The sequence below is a fragment of the Gossypium hirsutum genome, chromosome D06, assembly GCF_007990345.1.
Source record: "Gossypium hirsutum isolate 1008001.06 chromosome D06, Gossypium_hirsutum_v2.1, whole genome shotgun sequence".
Taxonomy (NCBI): domain Eukaryota; kingdom Viridiplantae; phylum Streptophyta; class Magnoliopsida; order Malvales; family Malvaceae; genus Gossypium; species Gossypium hirsutum.
Genome location: NC_053442.1, coordinates 8,422,224 through 8,443,361, shown reverse-complemented (window position 1 = coordinate 8,443,361; position 21,138 = coordinate 8,422,224). Strand labels below are relative to the sequence as shown.

General features: G+C 33.2%; 2 protein-coding genes across 5 annotated transcripts; both read right to left on the bottom strand.

Moving 5' to 3' along the window:
• Positions 1 to 240: 240 nt before the first annotated feature.
• LOC107901319 (auxin-responsive protein IAA20) lies at positions 241 to 1,466 on the bottom strand. Of its 2 annotated transcripts, none has more exons than XM_016827267.2 (4): positions 1,120 to 1,466; positions 796 to 1,037; positions 596 to 707; positions 241 to 500 (listed from the first exon to the last, which is right to left on the bottom strand). In XM_016827267.2, exons 1-4 carry the CDS (start codon positions 1,278 to 1,280, stop codon positions 449 to 451), a joined length of 567 nt encoding a protein of 188 aa, XP_016682756.1. In that variant the 5' UTR covers positions 1,281 to 1,466; the 3' UTR covers positions 241 to 448. The 2 variants fall into 2 exon arrangements, with proteins under 2 accessions (XP_016682756.1, XP_016682757.1); XM_016827268.2 differs by having other exon boundaries at positions 596 to 677; positions 1,120 to 1,452.
• A 5,754-nt stretch (positions 1,467 to 7,220) lies between these two features.
• Positions 7,221 to 18,074, bottom strand: LOC107901321 (TBC1 domain family member 17). Of its 3 annotated transcripts, none has more exons than XM_016827269.2 (15): positions 17,813 to 18,074; positions 17,450 to 17,623; positions 17,014 to 17,065; positions 16,789 to 16,896; positions 15,512 to 15,596; positions 14,759 to 14,813; positions 14,146 to 14,532; positions 12,313 to 12,372; positions 11,938 to 12,036; positions 11,735 to 11,845; positions 10,724 to 10,795; positions 10,489 to 10,605; positions 9,445 to 9,594; positions 8,394 to 8,494; positions 7,221 to 7,670 (listed from the first exon to the last, which is right to left on the bottom strand). In XM_016827269.2, the coding sequence occupies exons 1-15, from the start codon at positions 17,873 to 17,875 to the stop codon at positions 7,343 to 7,345; spliced, it is 1,962 nt and encodes a 653-aa protein (XP_016682758.2). In that variant the 5' UTR covers positions 17,876 to 18,074; the 3' UTR covers positions 7,221 to 7,342. The 3 variants fall into 3 exon arrangements, with proteins under 3 accessions (XP_016682758.2, XP_040951162.1, XP_040951163.1); XM_041095228.1 differs by having other exon boundaries at positions 14,759 to 14,840; positions 17,813 to 18,044; XM_041095229.1 differs by lacking the exon at positions 9,445 to 9,594 and having other exon boundaries at positions 14,759 to 14,840; positions 17,813 to 18,048.
• Positions 18,075 to 21,138: the final 3,064 nt, after the last annotated feature.

Below are 21,138 nucleotides of genomic sequence, written 5' to 3'. Positions count from 1 at the left end.
AATTGAATAAAAGTTAAATTATCTCGTTCTGACAACATGGTGAAAGAAAAGGTTTATGTAAAAAAATATAGTGATAGAAAATTTACTAGTTTTCTCATCCTTTTGGGGTTTGATCTTTGCTCTCTCAATATATTCTTAGTTATTTATTTAAAGTATTTATTCAAGTAAATTGATGCTGAATGGCATTAACCCCATTAGCAGCTTTAGGTTTTTTTCTTGGTTCCATTTGAGAAATAAAAATGCAAAGAAAAAATAAAATAGACATCATTCTTATTTGACTAGTATTACTGTACATTATCTGTAACAAAGTGTTAAATTACTATATATACATACGGTCCTTCAAAAGTCCGGGAAAAAAAAAAGGCCTCGAGGATTCTTTTAGGATCCAAAATTAAGGAAGCAGAAACATGGCGGATGATTTTTGATAATTTGACGTGGAACCCAATTGCTACCCTCTGCTTCTAATTAATTTCAGGCATTTTAATGAACGAACGAAGGTCCTGAAACAACAATTTTTTTCCCATCATTTTCTATCTAACCAAACAGGAGGAAAGTATCTCAGACGAGAAAGGTCGGGAAAAGGAAAAAAAATTACCTCCAGGGAACATCTTCAGCAATCAACCAGTCACCTTCTTTGTCCTGATAAGTCAGTTTAAAGCTCCTCCGGTTCTCATCAACTGATCCAAAGATGAAGGGAAAGTGGGAAACTAACAGTTCAATTCATGAATTTGAATCAAACTTAATGTTGAAATTAGAATTATGTTTAAGCAAGAATTTTCCATTTTGGGTTCTTACAGATATCAAACATTGTCATGATTGTGGTTGTAAGCGTTTCAAAGGATTGATGGATGCTGATGTCAATTTTCCTGGCAATTACAACGCCTTCCATCTTTACCTTCACGTACGAGGAATTTGAAGCCCTACCCCCGCAGTACCCATTCTCCGCCGCTGTCATGTGGTTGTGAACTTGGCAGCGTAGCTTCTTCCTCCTCCAGGTTTCCACCGGCGGCCACCCCACTAGACCCTTTTCATAGTTCCTGTAAAAAAAAGATTTTAAACTCCATAAATGAACGAAAAATTCCCAAACAACAATACACAAGTTTTTGCGAAGGGAATCACTTGAAACTGGCAGCGGAAAACTCGTCTTCGAGGTATCCATGATCAAAGCCACGTTTTTTTCTGTTAACATTAATGTCTTCATATAGACCCAGTTTTAGCAAAGGCCGGCTCCAAGTGTCGGAACCTGGAAGAGCGAGTCCCAGTTGGAGTTCCATGCACATTAACACAATTACAAAACAGAGATAGCCCTTTAAGTACAATAGAATAGAATTCTTAAAAACAAGCAAAGTGCAATTGCTATTATATATAAATATATATGCTACGGCGTGAGAGAATCAAAACGAAGACAACAAAAGAAAGAAGGAAATCTGGGTTACTTGGTATCAAGTTGGGATATTAATTAAAAGAAGATGAAATGGTAGCAGATAGTGATGGGGGAACATTTAGCAGACAGAAGGTAAACATTTGGTGAAGTGGGTCCAAGCTTTGCTTCACTTTTAGCCGACCATTTGTTCCCTTCTGCTGCTTTCCTTCGATCCTTTCCATTGTTTTCTGTGTCTTTGCTAACTACAATGCTAAGCCCTAAGATTTTACGCCCATCAAAACTGGGATTGTTTTTGACGGTGGAGAAGGGGACCAAAGATTTTGCAGGGAATCTATTTATGATTCAGATGTCTATTAAGTTGGGAAAATTGGGATTTTCATACACAACAAATTAATCACTTTAGTATGAAAGTAAATATATTAATTAAAAAATTTTGGGTTCAACATCTTTAGTCCTTTTAATTTGCAGTGTATACATATTTTAAACATTCTGGATAGAATTTCATATATAAGATCTACGGAGGCATTCTTTTATATTAGAGTATAGTACACTATTAAATCGTGCAAAATTTTATATAATAAATTTATAAAAAAAAAGTTAAATTGACTTTGATTGAAATGGGTGTAATTATTTAATTGAGTTCTCACAATATAAAAAGGGATAATATTGAAAAAAAAATTGCAAATACTTCTAATTATTTAATTAAGTTCACATACCATTAATCGTTCAACTATTAGCGTGTTACTGTTTGTAATCTCTCAATTATAAAAGTTTTCATTTTCATCACCAACATTATTAAAATTAATTTTTTTCGTCACTCATCGATTAACTTAATAATAGAATGTTGATGTGACATTTTTTAGATCTTAGTTGAATGCTTTTTTTTTTCACATGTGGATCCGAAATTGGAAATTTATAAAGGCAAATGTTTCCAAAAAAAACTTTTTGAACAGTTATTTCCTCTCCATATGTAGAACAATCAAGAAGTACTATCTTTGCGATATAATGTCTTTACTTGAGTGAAACAATTCATATTGCACTACGAATTGTTTTAAATTAAAATGTGATCTCGAGTCACACTTAAGAAAGAAAGAAAGAAAGAAAACTTTTGTAGTGATACCTTCACTCACAATTTTAATGGAATAAATTCTCACATTCAACTCCAACCAAAGATCTACTTATAATGCACCAATAGGTGTTGGTGCATGTGTAACTATGTCATTTTCTTTAAGGTTCTATTCGCCCCACTTATCTTTTAGAGTGCAAAAGAGTTGTCGTCAAATTAACCTCGATGATACAATAAAGCTCAATGACTATCGATGTTTTGCAATGACGAAAACGATCCACTGAGCATTGAGCAGAGCATAGCAAGTGAATCAATTTTTATAAAAAAAATTCTACAATAATTCTTTATAAAATTGTTTAGGGAGGACCAACTCTTTCGGGGGAAGTTTTCAAAGTGTCGTCCTTAGGGACACAGATCCGATCTCTCAACAACAGAAGGTATTGTCCCTCAATGGAGGGTTTTGCCCCCCTCCATGGAGAGTTGTGTATAGTTTATAGAGGGGGGCACTTTAGCTCAAGTGGTACCATACACCAACAGGTGACCTAATCCAATAGGTTAGGGGTATGAATCCCACCAAGGGTGGACACTCACATTGCGTCTTGATGAGTGGTTGTACGTTTACATATGGTCGAGGTGCCTCCCTTCGTGGAGGGAGAAAAACCCTTCCCCGAGGGGCAATACCTTCTATTGTTGATGGTCGAGTCAATATCGTTGAGGAAGACACTTCGAAGACTTCTCCTAGAGGAGTCAATTTCGTCGTCAACAATAAAAAGCTAGCCAAAGTGGTACCATATACCACAAGTGACCTATATTCAATAGGTTAGGGGTTTGAATCCCACCAAGTGTGAGACACTTATGTTGCCTCTTGGTGGGTGGTTGTATGTCCACATATGATTGAAGCACCTCCCTCCGTGAATCATACATGGCTCTTCGCAAAAAGGTCACAAAACCCTCCCCTCGGGAGACAATACCTTCTATTGTTAAGAGACCTGATCAGCATCTCTAAGGATGAAACTTCGAAGGCTGCTCCCGAAATAGTAAATCCACCCTCAACAAGAACAATCTAGGAATATTAGAATATGGAGAGGAATAGAAAGAAACTTTTATTTCTGAGTTTTTGGTTATCTCTTAGCCTTTTCTAATATGAAATTTCTCTCCTATTTATAGGAGTTCTCGTGTCTCTTAATAGAGGCATAAATATATTAATGGATAGTTATATCTTTTAATAATATACATAATTATTCAATAGATGTCTACTTGAATAATCACAACTCTTTATTAATAATCAAGTGGCATAACTTTTGGCAACAAGAGGCCTAACTCATCTCTGTGAATAGTGACAACTCTTGGTTAATAACCAAGTGACATAACTTTTGAATCACTTATAACTATTGAGACGATATAAATGTTTTGAAAATGTTCCAACAATAGATACTAATGTGTCTTTACGAATGGAGTGGAAGCCATAAATTAGTCATTGAATCAAATTGTGAGAAAAATCTTATAAATTTAATAAAATGTATCAAAATATCGTGTTCTAACCAAATGAATCGAATTGGGTAATGACATGCATATCAATAATCATATTATTGAACCAAAGGCCATTAAAAGTTAATTTATAAAATGAGGGATACAAATATTGAATTTGGAACTAAAACTTGGGATAAATTAAATGGAATAAACTTCCAAGTTTCTATTTATGCTATTAGTATCGGTTGAGCTGTAACTTAATTAACATTGTAATTCTTGAAACCATCAACAATATATATATATATATATTATATTATAATTAATTCATTCCTTCAAAAACATGGAAGAGATTGTTTTTCAGATTCGACTACTTAATTAAATTTATAATAGATTCAAATTCAAATAATAATTTTAAAAAATTACAAATACTCAACCTGTTGTCATTCATAATTTTTAAATTATAAATTATATTAGTAGTTATTCAACTATTAGTAATTTTTTTATTTAATTAATTATAAAAAATTATAAAATTGTCATTTGTCTATAAGTGCTTTTTTATCACTCAAAATTGTCTCTTTTTATAACTTTTACCATTTTATAACTTTTCATAATTGTCTCTTTTTTTTGTCACCAATTGGCTAACGGTCTTAGCTTTTAAAATTGACATAATAGTAATTTTAACTCTCAACATTTATATATTTTACTAATTTAGTCTTTTTTTCTAAAACATTTTACCCTCAATATTTACATATTGTGTAAATTGATCTTCTTCTTTTCTTTTTCTTTTTTTGCAGTTTTACTTTTCCTTGTGCCCTTTCACCTAAAAAGCTAAAAAAAATAAACAAATTTATCAACTAAATTTAATTGAAAATATAGAAAAAATAGAAACACCCAAAAATCTAAGATAATGATTTTTCATCTTTTCTCATTCTTTTAAAATTAACCCTCAATGTCACCAAAAAAAATTCCACAATGTGTAAACGTTGAGGGTTAATTTTTTTTAGAATCAAGACTAAGTTGACATAATTTATAAATGTTGAGGTTTGAAGTTGCTATAGTGTAAAATTTAAAATTTCCCACAGTTAGCCAGTTGGTAACCGAAAAAAGACAAAATTAAATAGTTGGCTGATTATTTTATAACTTTTCATACTTGGGTGACCAAAAAAGAAATTTACTAATAGTTGAGTGACCATTTTGTAACTTTTTTATAGTTGGGTGACAAAAGAAATACTAATAGTTGAGTGACTACTAGTGTAGTTTATCCATAATATTTAATGCTTACTATTTCATTTTTACTAAGGTTCGCTTAAATAATGTGATTATAAATACGAGTTAAAGCTTTTTTTTAATTTATAATCACGAGGGTTAGGTGAGATGACAAGGATCTCTCATATCTTAACCAGTAATTGAGGGGTTAATCCTTTCCCTGAACATGGAGCAGCTTTAAAACTTATGACCAACGTCTATCCCCTTATGAACTCACTCCAATGGGTATGTTAGGAAAATAAAAAAAATTATTATCTTCAATTTTTTTTATTTAGTGCATCATTTCACTAAATTTTTAAAAAAGAATACATTAAATATTAAATACATGTTTATATTATATATTACTTTGGCTAATGTTAATGTTATATCCATATATATTTGATATATTGAAGTTTATTCATCAGATAGTAAAGTTGTAAAATAAATCCAAATAAATGAGATGTGATTATTTAATTCTTTAAATTATATGGTATGGTTCAATACTTGATCTGTAATGCCATTTTTTCAGCTTTTAATAAACATTCACAAAGTCAAAGACGCTTAAAATTACAAGAAAGCAGCATCCAAGCATGAATTAAGAGAAAAACCCTTAGCTCTTCATTTCTTTATTTTTCTCTCCTACATACTTTTTGTACTTTTATAAATTTCCATTTGTTCAGTCACATAATTTTTTAAAGATTCATTTGTTTACTTCTTCATTTCACTAATTGAGCTATTCAATTAACCTTGAAATTTTAGAGGGTTTTAGTTGAGCGGGATCAGGTTCTGATTTAGTCTTTTAAAAGGTTAAGAATTGTAAAAATAGACAATTACAAGACAAACCACTATAAATTAATATGTCTAAGCTGGGATTATACTAAAGTAATAAAAATAGGCAATTCCATGACATTAGAAATTAGTATTATTTAAAAATTAACTTTTTTTTTATTTCATTATGAGAAAACTATATAATATTTGTGATATTAATAACAAATTTAATATCTTATAATCAATTTTTTAATTGTGGGATCAAACCAAGTTGGGATAACAAAAAGTTTTTACTTATCCAAAGCTTAATCTAACCCACAGGACTTCTAAATTTGTTTAATCTAATAAATTATTTTTCTAATTTTTAATATATTTTATAAATATGTTTATTTTTAGTTCCAATTAGGTTTATGAACAAAAATAATGCAACAACTAAACTTAAAGAAGGCAAAAAATTAGAAGAAAAATGAGAAACGAGAGTGAGTCAATCCTCTAACTTAGCAATGAACAAGATGAAGGCATGACTTGGATTCTTTTGTGCTGTTTGACGTTTTCCTTCTTTTTCTCCCAAAGGGCTTCCAGGCTTTAGCAATGAGGACTTTTAAATGTAAACAAGTGATGTGAGGATTATAATTTCATCCTAATGGTGTTAAATTTATACTTCATTCCTTTTCAGATCTTCACACACACATATATATATATCAAATGGCTATATTATTATTATTAGTACCCAGGGTTGTGTAAAGTTGTATCGAAATTCATATATTCCAACAAAAGTTGAAAACAATAAACAAAAAAAAGGCCTAGTTTTGAAACCTACCATCATGATTTTTCTCCATTGGAAAAGCCTCGAATAGATCTTGGTTTCAAATTAGAGGCAATATCAGGAATTATATGGACCTAATACCAAGAAAAGATTCATGAATATAATGTGGATTATTACCCCATCAAAAGTTATATAATCATTAAATCGTGGTCATCTAATATATTTATATATATACAAAAGAATATTATCTGATACACTACAAATTTTTTATTTTTTTTTTAAATTCCACCCAGAAATGAAGTTAAGAAACCATGCCTTCAAAAAGAACATAAAAAATATAACACATGATGAAATTTTAACCACCAATATACCATGAAATATCTCAGATACAATTATCGTACCAACAAAATTTAGATAAAAGAACAAAAATCCACCAAATAATCAGATATAAGAACAAGACAATTATTTGGAAATCTTAGAAAATAACAAAAAGGTTTACGTAAAACATGTTACACTACCTCTGAACGAAAAAGAAATTATATTATGATTCATCCAATCCATTCGCATTAATGTTTTGTTAAAAAAACAGCTAAATACAAGATCAATGAATCTGTTTCACACTAAAACATAATGGTGAATCAATTTACAGTACTTCATCATCTTGCTGACTATAGAATAAACCATTGTCAACTGGCAAAGAAGGTACAGTTCCAGGTGGGATGCAGGCAGCTCCATTCTCACCCGCACATATACATAAAGCTTCCGCATCCCTGAGGATCGCATCAAGCTCAATCTGCCCACTCAGCTCATTGATGAACTTCAAGAGGGTATCAAAGTCCATTTGCTCTCCCATTATCTTCCCTCGATAGCGCTTCAAGATAGCTACGCACACATACAGATGGAGGTGCTCCGACAAATAATGCGTCCACAATACTTCCCACAATCGCATTGTTTGCTCATATTCAAGTTCCCTGGATAAATTCATGTTTGACAGTAATTAATAAGTGCAAGCAAAATATGAAATTTAAGGGGGTTAAAAATCAAAGGACTTTTTTCTGAAATATCAAGACCAAGATCAAGAAATGCCTCCTTTTTTCTCACTTTTATTTAATTTTAAGCAATCAACATAAACCACTTTCTCCCTCCTCACCAGATACCGATGGACTTAAAATAAGTAATTGCATGTTGGATTCTGAGTGTGGAGCAAAAGGTGCCGTGCACACATGGAGAAAAGCATATACTAAAAATGATAATAGTGTTCTCAAAAATAGGGATGATTCTAGCAACAGAAAGGACAAATTTCTGTCTCCAATATGACAACGAAATTTGTAAAATTGTTAATATTTCTCATCTACTCTCCCCAGTCCCCGCTCTCCTTAAGTCCTTCCAAATTGGGTGAGAATTCAAACCAGAAGGTTTGCCAAAGAGGTACCCGTTTAACATGTTCCATCCATTTACACCTTCCTCGCAAATTATTTATCTTAGATCCTCCCACTTTTCTCTGCTCTGAACCACATTCTAAGAGTTATCCCACAAACTATTCTACTTTACATGAGCCATTTCAACTGGTACGATTGAAAACAGGAATGTGAGAGCAGGAAATATGTGCAGCGCATTATTAAAGGAAAATGTAGCCTAAAATGAATGTTGGCAAGGAAGGAAATGTAAGGAACTATCAAGTCCAAGAGCCTGACCTTTTAAACTGTATCAGAATCCAGCGGAAACAAAAGAAATAATTCAAGCAGTCATTCTGCTCGAAATATTTGTGCAGAGGTCTGTCTAGCAACTCCACCAGCTGCAAAAAGTAGTACAGTTCAAAATCAGAGACCAAATCTCTGTTCATGAAATATTGATTTACTTGGTTTAGCCATTTATAAATTCTTTGTCAGAAAATATAGTGTCATGATACCATTTAAGCTTCTTTATGCTGTTTACAGGCAAGGGAGAAGTGGGTTAGCTGGTTATAAACTACTTTATGTAGTTTCCTTCCCAGGAACACAAATGACATCCAAAGATCTCCAAGAAGAAACGTTAGTTTGATGACATTGCACAAAGATGCTTCATCATTTGACTTCTATTCAAGGACTAAAGAAACCAAAAGTGGTCATGTTATACCAGTTTCTATATCGTAGTTGTTAACTCAAGAAAAGGATGGGAAATATGATGCTCTATTCTCATCAAAACATGTAATATTTCACTATAAAACAAAAGTTCTGAGGCCAGCTATATCATCATGTGGAAGTCTCCCAAAAAGCCACACCACAAACTCTGATTCAGAGTTTGAAGCTTTACAAACTCAGACTGGATCCATATCATATCAATACTACTATTGCTTTTTAACTTTACACCAACACAAAGGCTGAATTTCAGGGAGCCGCACAAGATGAAGAAGAATAAAAAAAGAAGTCTCCAAAACAATTGCCAGAATTCTCTGACCAACTGACACACTCACAAAGTTAAACGGTCTTAATTATACAGAAACTTATGGTCAAGAATTCTGAACATAAACACTATTGCCCTTTTCTACAATAGAGTAGGAGAAAATTTAATCCCATGCCAAAGGGGACAACAGGGGCAGTAGGTTGTTGGGAGTTGTATAAAGCATGAGATTACCATTAAACAGTCATATCCCAAAGTTTAGAACAAGGAAAAAGGTCTTGGTCATTTTGACAAAAACCATAATAAGTCCATCACTTAAGTATGTTTGTGAGTGTGAGTGTGTGTCTGTGAAAGAGAGATAGAGACCTTAGATAATGCAAAAAGCTGAGAATGCATGCCGTTTTGATCACGATTAAAATTAGGCCCAAGGCGTTCCATCAGGGCCACAAAACACCAAAATGATTCCGACTCATCCTCCATCACAAACAAAATTGGAGATAGCAGATCGCTCATCCCCTGTAAGAAAGGAAAAGATGAAGCACGCAACCATATAGAAGAAAAGTGCCACAATGTACATAAAACTTCGGAGAAATTCATGAATTAGAAATAAAAACAAGCTATAGGCCTAAACATTTACACGCCTGATCAAATGATCTACAACAAAATGTAGAAACTGGAATACGAAAATTGCACTCTTATGTGCATCTATACGTGAGTATGTATCTCTATTTTGTTAGAATCATGTAAAGATAGACAGAATTCATTCAAAACATACAAACAGCCATCTCTTCGACACAGTAAAATTTAACAGGAGAGAAGAAAATATCAGAATAAATCATCATCAAAGGACAAAAGCCTCACAATATTTTGCAACTAAATTATGGCATGTAATGAAGAAAACAAAACCATAACATACACGTTCAATTATGATCCACTTTAAATACAGTTTTTGGTGATAATGACCACTGAAAGGCACTTAAAATATACTAAAATGAAAGAAACTGTTTCAAATTCATTCATTTTTTAATGCTCTCAAAGCATGTGATCTGGGACATCATATCTACCGCCTGCTTAGTTGCTTATGAGATCCTTATGTCATATTTCAACAAGCCATGTCACCTGCATGCCTGCAGGTCACCCTGAGATCATATTGAACTTTGAACTTGTATTGCCACCAAGACAGTTATTTATTCCGTGCACACAAGCATTTCGATCAGACTAATTCCATTTCTACATGCATGCGCATCCAATTTAAAACACCACTTTCATCGCATTTTTTAAACACAAGATTTTTTCATTGAATCAAATAAAACATTCAGCATCAAAATTGTAACTCAGCATGACTGTAATTCTTTTCCCTGCTAGACACCCAACTGATTCTTAAAAACAAAGCTTAATGGAAGTAGTTACCTGACAGTAACCAAGATCAAAGTTGTAAAAGGAGTAGGTCAAGAGAATATCACGTAAAAGATTCACATTTGGACTGTCATCCCCATCATAGAAAGAGAGCGATCTGTCTGTCCTTACCTTAAAAACAACAAACATAGTCGTTGCATTCAACTCAGGATTGTGCTTTTACACTTTTCAAAGAATAAAATAAATATATGAATCTCCAAACTGAAACATGTGATGGTTTCATACATACCACATCTTTCTCTATAAGGCCTTTCCTCTCTCTAAATTTTGTAAATCTTTTTGCCTGTTCAGGAGAGATACTCTGTCCAAATGTTCACCAAAAAAGTATTAAGATACATGGAAAAGTTTTGCCAGCATTTGAAAATTACTCTTTAAAAGAGAAAACAGATGACAACAGACAAAACCTAAAAATAATATTACCAACTCACAAACAACTAACAGCCCCCATTTTAATGAAGCCAATACTTGTTGAGATAAAGATAACTGACAAAAACAGTTAGCTCCAGATGTTAGCACCCTGTTGCAGTATGTCTTATTCTAGCATCCATTATCAGTATGCTCCATTGAGTAATCAAGCAGCTACATCCAATACTCTTATACAACCCAACTAAGTATCAGTACATAACAAGACTGACAGGAGGGATTGTATTTATACTTTTCTATTAGTCCATTATTACAGAAAATGTCACAAGATTAACAGCATTAAGCTTTCCAACATTAAAAAACCCCAAAAACATGTCATCTCTAGGGTGAATTCATTTTAGTCATTGGTTTTCTTAGAGCTCCCAATATGCTATATAAACTGGCCCTTACAAGATAATTGGGTCTGTCTTATAGAAAAACACTTTAGCTGTCACCTCTCCATTCAGAGGCACATCTTGGAGGCATGCAAATTCTGCAACATGCCATACACCTCAAAGGAGACCAGCAATCCTAGCACACAGGCTTGTGAAAGAAACCTTAAAGTCATACACAAGTCTTTGGTTGAACACCTATTCTAAGAGAGATACCAGATGACCACATGTCATAGGAGACTTAGATTAAAAGAATGTATTATGTAAATAAAGAACATCCAAAAGTGTCTTTGGTTGAAAACAAAAATTTTTCTTCTAAAACTCAAAAGTTTAAGCTTTTAGTAAAGAGTATTGACCGGTGGTATTAATATCCAACACAAACTTGGATTCAAAGTAGGGAACGGAAAGAGGGTTGAATGACAAAGAACACAGAGAATAGTGCAAACCTGCCACTGGTTTTTTATTGTTTCATATTCTGTCTTTTTGATAGACTTTTGATACTCCCTCTCTGCATACGTTGATTCATATGAATGATATCCCAACAATATTGCCCAGACCTAAAATCGAAAGTAATAACTCTAAGATTAAGATCATTTTTAATCAAAAGAACCATTCACTCAATGATTCCTTGCCTGGTACCAATACAAACCTCTTTTCGAAATTTGTGTTCAACTCCTCCATAAAATATTCTTTTTCTTAAAGCTTTTGGATCCACCACTCGCCCTTCAGAATCCAAGAATGTGGCCCACTGAAAAATAAATAAATAAATTTAAAAAGAGCAATATACACCAATTACAGAAAAGGGAAGTTTGAAGAAACATCTAGCAACTTCAAAGGTCATGCTTAAAGAAGGATTTGATATAAAAATGAAGAAATTTATTAATAATCTATTTCGTTTCATATAGTAAGAGATTGGTGATAGAGACATGCACTGGAGAGGTAGGACATAGGCAGAATGAGATGTGAAATAGATAAGCAAATTGGAAACAACACAGAATAACATAGTTTGCATATGGTTCCTTACCTCTTCCAACCCCAGAGGTGGTTGTCGGGGTTTTCCCCAAACTAATGAGAGTTTGTCAAACTGCCAAAATAGGAAGGGGAAAATATATATTAGCTTACAATACAAAATCTGTTTCCAAAAGTGAAACAATTCAAAAATGTTATGGAAGTTAAATAATATTCAACCACACCAAATATTGGGCCCTCTCCTGCCATCATTATTAAAAAATAGCACAAGTACATATTTAGCACAAGGTTGAGATCATTTTTTATCACCACAAACAAGTAATATAATAAATTACATTTCTGTACCATCCATTTCAACTACTCAAAAGAGGGTTGCATACAAATAGACACAAGCAAAATGAATTTATTTTCAGTTTTTAGTAGTCTAATTTGATAAAGTACAACCACTTCTTAATAATCATTGATGTAACAAATTAATGTTCCAAATCTTCTTTGCAGCCCTGTAAAACTTGTAAGAATGTCCAGCTTCCTCCAAACTAGGTTAAAGAAAAGACCCCTACAAATATAAATACAATCAAAATAGCCATGCTGCAGATTTCTCCAACACAGAACCAAAAGATCCATCTCTGGTTCTATCAGTATCCTAATTTATGACTACTTCACCACAACTTTCACAATTGCTCAATCCTACAGGAAGAGAAAAGACCCCAGAACAAGCGCTAAACTCTAATCACATCAACAGAAAAGAAGGAAAGTTGGTTACCAGACACACTCAATCTCAAAGAGCAGGGACTACAGACTACAAAGAAGTTGTATATCTATCTGCTAGATGCAGGCAGAGAAACTAATCTTCTCAACTGGTGGGAGAGTAGTGACAAAAGTTTCGTAAGGCTAAATTGAGGACCAAACATTAATTGATCCATCATCCAAGATCATGTAAACTTTTTTGTAAATCCACCCACTACGAAAACTATATAAAGAACGTCAACATTGCAACATAGTTCTCCTTTTTTATGCTTCACAAACTAATCTTCCCTGTCCATCTGGCCCCACTTTGGATTTCCAACTTCATGCATCATTCACTTGAGCTATGCAATCTCATTCAGCAATCATATGCCAAAAGACATATTGGAATATGAAGCAGGTTCTATAAGCCATTTCATTCACAAGTATCTATATCTAACTCAAGACTGAAGTTGGAAAGGGTAGAAATGTTACCCAACAACTTAAATCGAACTAAGGCTCCTTTCTGTACATTCTTAACTTGATTAGCTCAAAAGCCTCCACATTGATAGCAGTTTTTTCAACATGATTGTGTTTCCTAAATGGGACTTTCTGTTCAACAAGGATAAGGTTGGTATCAGGCTGCCCTGGTACAGAAGTTGAAAAGTTCCCAACTAAAATAAAGCAAGCAGCATGAATTAAATAAAGAACTCTGGACCATGCTTAGATTAACAACAATACTTAATTCTCCGAGTAATGTGAAAATATAGAAAGATTCAGACATCAAGATGACTTTCCAAGAACAACACCAGATTCAAGCCATTCATCATTTACATCATCAAATGGAACAGTCAAGGTATCTTATTTAGTTTTATATGTAACACTATCATAAACAACAAGTAGTAGGTAGATCAGTTCTATCATTTTGAAAATTTTAAAGGATTTCCATCCCGTATCTTAAATATAGGCTTTCTCTGATCTACCATGTCAGCCTTGATCCCCTAAAATTGATAATGACTATATCGAGTTCCAATTGATCCATGAAAATCAAGAGCTTCTGTAGAAATATATGCACTTTCATTTTTATACCTTCAAATAAGTAAGTGCAAGTATTGAAGTGTGTAAGAGCAAGTGAAAATAATTGACAAAGGGAACAAACTGCTACCTCAAGAGGATCTGGATCAACAGGGCTTTGAACAGGAACATCCTCTTTATACTCAGATGATTTGTGACTGTAATCAAGGGCAGACTGGTTAGAGTTTCTCCTCTCTAAAGGACCAAAACCGTTGCTATGAGTCTCACGGAAAAGCTGTGAAGTTGTTTCCCGGGCAAACTTCGTTACAAGAGAAAATTTCTCCAAAACTTGAATTGAAATATCTCGAGCAGGATCATGACCTTTCTGCCTCTGCCTTCCATTATATTGAGGAACACTAGCACTTACATCAGTCCTCTCTTCATTTTGTTGTGAAGAAGACTCCCCAACTGAAACAGGTGTTGATGGCACACTAGCAATGGAAACTGCCCTAGGTAGTTCCAACGAAGACAAAGTTCGCTGCAACAAGCATTATAATATTCAGAACAAATTATCAGTTTACAACACAATTTACACTATCCCCTATAGAAGTAAATTATTCTGCAATTTAAAATTCCTTATTTCCCATGTTGGATATATGTTACTGGAAGCATTGCTGCTGAAGAGGATTTTGATTAAAAATACCTGTGATAAAATAAATTCTGGGATAAAAACAAACCAAACAGGTAATTAGCATTATACAAACCTGCAGAGGATTTTGAAAGTCATTAACAAGAAATACATTAGCATCTTCAGCTGACCTGAAAATAAGATGCAAATAAGGACATCTACAAATTGTGAGCTGAGGACATATATAACACAAAAAATATAGAACGAACACACATAATTGCAGTATGATACTGATTGTTTCTGGAGAAACTTCCTAATTAAGAAGATCTGGAAGCGAAAGAACCAATATGTTATTATATGCTAAGTATCAATATGTATAGTAAATCATTAATTATGGTACATTCAACAAAAGAAAAATCCTTGTGGTAGCAAATTCTCTTAAAGAAAAACCTGTACAGTAAACAAATAAGACATAAGACATTCTTTACCCAAATCAAGGAAAAATCATACATTAGAGATTCCAACAATCTACCAAATCTCCTGAATTTCAGAATAAATGTGATCACAGAAAATAAAGCTCATAATACTAACAAAAAACCAAATTATAAATGAATAAATTAACAAAACTCCACAATCTCCCAAAAAGATTAATACCATTGATTATGCAAGAACAAAATGAAAATGCTTTTCTTACAAATTTTTTTCCTTCAAAAGTCTTTATCTATTTCCTATTTGTTCCAATAAACATATGATAGACAAGACCTGGTTAATTCAAGATTTATTCTTGGTCAAAATGCTATAGCAAGTACATTCAAACTCTTGAAGATGAATTCAAATCAGTTATCACACAAATACCATTGAACTGGAACTTAAAATGCGCAAAACCAACCTCATGAGTAAAACATGTTGCTTTACTGTAGCAAGGAACTCTCGAACTCCTCCATTATAGAAGTAAAGGGGAGGAAATGTAAATCCTGCAAAACAAAGTTTTTCATTAATGTAAATACAAGTATAGTCACAGAGTAGAAATAGAAATCTTAATTAAAACAAAATTGAAATAAATCCAAGAGATTAAACGATTTACATCATCTTTTAACAACTATCATAAGGAATTTCAAAGACTTGCAAGCAGAAAAAATCAACTATTAATTAGTAATCTGACACCATTCCAGCTAGTCAATAAGTGGTTCTTCAAGACAAACCATAAACTTGTAAACGAAAAAACAAGATGCAGGAAGTAGCACAAAGATGGAGCAGTCGAACTGAGAGGTTTATATGCCTAGAAGTCTTTTCAACTGCCAGTTAAAGTAACCATGCAAATCAGCATGCTTAGGAAAAAGCTTTACTGCACAAATTTTAAAATTCTAGGGAAAGAAATGGCTGTCAATACCTAGTAAAGGCTTTAAAGCAACAATTTCCATACATGAATCATCTTACAGAAATCTAGATGATACCAGGTTTCTCTAAGCTTCAGCTCTTTAAGATGTTGAATATCTATTATATAATGCTTCAGAGTCAAGTTTAACTGGTTTCATTACATGATCAAAGATTCCAGGGTATAGAATCTATAATCTCCTTTTGGTTAATATAATTGAGTTATAAAGTTGTCTGATGATTTAACCTCTTAACTTTCTACTGTTCATCTCAGGCACCCAACTCTAGGAGGGAAATCAAACAAGAAAGAGATGGAAAACATAAATTGATTAGCACCAAACCTCTGAAGACTTTGCTCATTATCAATTTTAAAAAACACAAAAAAAAGGAAAATTAAGAGATTATCAGCTTCTATGAACCAAAGTTACCATAAGTGTGGTAGGGAAACCTACCATCTTCCTTTGAGAGCGTTCTAAGCATATATTGATACACAATTGGTATCACACCACCTTTATTACCGTTTGATGGAATTCTCTATGTTTGCACAGAATAAGTATGAATTAAACGATATATGCCAATAAAGGAATAGCCCATGTCCATGGAGCCAAATTTTCATTTAGTAACTCTAAGAGATTTTGGTAAAACATATCTCCACTAACTTTGGCCTTAAATATATGAAATAGTTTTCATTTTTAATACTTATTTTCTTATTTTTGTCCCTCACAGGAGGATGAAAATTCGCTTGAAGACAATCGAACATCGTAAAAGCAGTACAGTCTGAAGTTTCCTTACCAAATGACAGAACAACAATAATGTACTGCCACCCAAGAACTGGAGTGTGTCTCTGGATGGATCTGACATCAGCAAATGGCACTGCCCTAATGGTATAAAGATTCCTATCTGCATAATAAAAGCATGCATGCAAGAAAAGTTTCAGCAAATCATATAATCTATACATGCCTTATGAATTGATAAGTACATAAAATACATTCAAATCACAAGTCTGAAGCTGAAAACCTTTCTCAGATAGTCTTGCATTTGTACTTTGTCCTTTGTATGGAATCCATGTCTACAATCAAATGCAATAATAGAACATTTATTTCATGCGTAGATAACACAAACAAAAATTATATTTGCCACAATACTTTTGTACATCCTATTTGCCTCCCTTGACTTTTATCCTATCCATGAACTAACTGGCACAAATTAGGTAATAAAGGATCGTATGAAACACTTCATAATATATACTTTCCACTCAAACCATGTCACATAATCAGGTTTTCTTTTTTTTTCTGTTTTTTTTGGGGGGGGGGTCTAATAGTTAAATGGTAAAAAATTATTTCAGCAATTCATTAATGATTACATAAATAGTTGATTTTTTTTCTTTAATTCTGATAACCAGGTAAGGCTAACAGCAACTATACATATATGTAAACAAAGTGCAACTAATTACCATGAAGAGAGAAGAGCCTTGCTTAATTAACTTCAATCTTCCACTAATCCGTTCAGAGGCCAACTGAGTAGGATGAATTGTAACATTATCCTTCAAATAAACAATCTGGGCTCCCTCGGGTTCACTTGACGAGCTTTTTTTCCCACTGTCGCACCGCATTATACTCGCTGATCCCTAAAAAGATAAAGAAAATAAAAGAAGAAAGAGGGAATTAAATTCAAGGAATCTGATACAAATAACAAATAATTAGGAGAGGGAATCGAGCAGAAAGAATGATTAAAAGCAATTCAATTAAAGAAAACTTAGGGGAAGAAAAGGGAATAAAAGGAAAAACATAGAAAGCGATATTCATTTTTTGCTTACTTGTTGTTGAGACGCTGCGTAATCGGCATCGTCTGATAAATCGTGAAGCTCTGCTTCTTGCATCGTTTAGGGATTTTCTTTTTCGATTTAATAGTGATTTTTAGAGGTTTTATTAGTTTCTTTCTCTTAGTTTACCTTCGAGACGAAGAAAAGGGGAAGGAGACGAGAGTGGGAAAGAGTAGGAAGAAACTAGAAAAAAGGAAGTCGTGGTGGGACCCGTGTGAACCTGATTTCTGTACCCGATCCTTTGTGGATAGTTTTGACATCATTTTTGGATTTTCTTTTAAATCCATACATATATACTCTTATTTTTGACCTTTTCCTGTCGCATAGATTTACATTCTTATCTCAATTGGTAGTTAAAAATCCAAATTGATTTAAGGACAAACAAACCTTTAACTTTTACTTTTCCAATTTTAGTGATTTTTAAGGAAATCGGTCATAGTTAGAGAAAGGAATAGAAAATGCCTCTAGCAATACACGTTTTATACTATGGTGGCTAAAAGTGTGCCTTGCTAGACGTGTTTTTTATTTCTCTCTCTTAAATTGTATATGTGTTGGAAAGTTGGGGGTGAGATTTATTTGTGTTTATATTTGAAGTAGACATTATGATATTTCTAAGGTATATTTGAGTTCACGATGATATGATAGAGATCGGAGACCCACACATTTCATCTGTCATGTCGGGATGGAACCATTACCTTAGAAGCCCATCACATTGCAAATCAAGCTCCGAGTTCACGATGTTTATAGGGTCACGTGTTGAAATTAACTAGGGCTTCTAGTTGACGATGGTTCTGCGGTCACGGATTAGAGTATAACTCGAGTGCCCATTTGGCAGTGGTTATGCAGTCACGGGTTAGAGTATAACTCAAGAGCCCAGTTGACAGTGGTTATGTGGTCACGTGTTCAAGTTTCATAATACCGGAAGAGAATACTTTATAAACTCCATACATAAAGTTGAGACAATAATAATAAGGAAAAATTATGGGGTTTTCCAGTATAACCAATTTAATATTTTTCTTCATCTCCACAAAAAATAGTATCCTTAACCTCCCTATTGTCCGAAACCTACGACAAAGTTGGATGCAAGAGAACTCTTAGGAGGCGAGCGATGGTGGCGGTGGAAAGAAGCTAAAACTTGAGTCGAGGTGGCAACAGTTGTAGTTATTAATAAGTTATTTAATCACAACAATAGCTATCGACCCGAAAGGACCTTCAACTTTTCTCATCTGCTACAGTCACTCCCCCTTGAGGGTCCTTTTGCATCCAACTCGATCACCAATTTCGGATAAAAGAGAGGTTGACGATATTGTCTTTGTTGGAGATGGAGAAAAAGAATAAGTTAATCATACTGAAAAGCTCCTTAGTTTTCCCTATGATTATGATCTCAAACTTATTTACCGGGTTTATAAAGGATCCTTTTCGAGTATCACGAAACTCGAACCGTGATCGTAAAACCACTATCAATTGGATCTCAAGTTATACTCCAACCCTTGACTGCATAACCACTATCAACTAAGAGCCTTAATTATACTTCAACTTGTGACTGTATAAACCACAATGAATTGGGAGCCTGAGTTGCAATGTGATAGGCTTCTAAGGCGATGGTTCCATCCTGACACGGAAAATGAAATGTGTGGGTCTCCGAGCACCACCGCATCACTATGAACTCAAGCACACCTTAAAACTATCACACTGTCTCCCTCAAAAACAAACACAGTTTAATCATTCCATCCAAAAATTTCAACAATAAAAAAACAATTTAGGAGAAAATTTTTTATTTTGTAATTAGAAAAAAGTTTTTGGCCGAGAGAATTGATGGAATTGGGAGAGCAAAACCCCCTCTATATAGGCAACTAGAGAGGAGCGAGCTAAAAAGAAAAAAAAAACAATGTTGGCGCAAGATGTCTGAAAATTATCCTGGGATTTGCAAAATGTCTGAAATTTATCCTGGGCTCTAAATTTTTTTCACGAGTTAAGGTTAGAGTTGAAAATGAGAAGGAAGAAAATGTGCCCTATAAGATACGTTTTTAGCTGAGGTGGCTGTGATAATTTTCAAACATCTCATGAATCCCGAGATAATTTTTAAACATCTCGGGCCTGAAATTTTTTTTAAAACGCTTCTAAGAAGACGCATTTTTTAAAAACTACTCAGACTTGTCATGTCCAATATTTTTCAATATTTTGAAGTTATGTTTGATATTCGGGGTAATATTTACTATAAAATGACTCACCATTCTATTGGAGAACTTACATGCTAAAATTTCATATGGAGATTTATATAAGGAGAAGATTATTGATATTAAAGACCTGAATTTCAAAAATCGGACTCAACAAACTAAATTAATTGAAGTAAGTTTCATTGTTGAGAGTACGAATTTCAAAACTCTTTTTTTCTACATAATGTTTTCGTTTTAAACATATGAAACAGATGATTTGATCGAAGATGGATAGACGAGTTAAAGTCGTTATTAGAAGCAGAGGGTAGCAATTGGGTTCCACGTCAAATGATCATTCACCATGTTTCTGTTTCCTTAATTTTGGACCCCAAAAGAAACATCGAGGCCTTTTGAAGGACCGTATGTATATATAGTAATTTAACACTTTGTTACAGATAATGCACAGTAATAGTCAAATAAGAATGATGTCTATTTTACTTTTTCTTTGCATTTTTATTTCTCAAATGGAACCAAGAAAAAAACCTAAAGCTGCTAATGGGGTTAATGCTATTCAGCATCAATTTACTTGAATAAATACTTTAAATAAATAACTAAGAATATATTGAGAGAGCAAAGATCAAACCCCAAAAAGATGATTTAACTTTTATTCAATTATTTTAGTTTTTGGTTTTGCATTTATGTCAAAGAAATCACTGCTTCATTCCATGATAGTGCTTATTTTATTTGTTTTCTATTGTCATCCATTCTATTTATAAATTCAAGAAAAAGGATTGTCACGTCATTTTATATCTCTTTTTAATTATTTAATAATATTTTTTTGTCATTGATATATAATTTTAACAATATTTTTAACTCGAACTTTGAATTTTGAACCCGAACATTGAAACTTGAACCCTAAATCTAAATCCCAAATACAAACCCTAAAATCCTAAACTTGAAACTTTAAACCTTAAACTAGAACTCGACTCCTAAATCTTGAACTTTGAACCTTGAATCAAAATGCCAAGTTCAGTATTAGAGTTTAAAGTTTAAGGTTTAGGATTCAAAGTTTGGGTTCGAGTTCAATGTACAAGTTCGGGTTAAAAAAATTACCAAAATGATATATTAATGACATGCTGAAATGTCATTAAATAATTGAAAAGA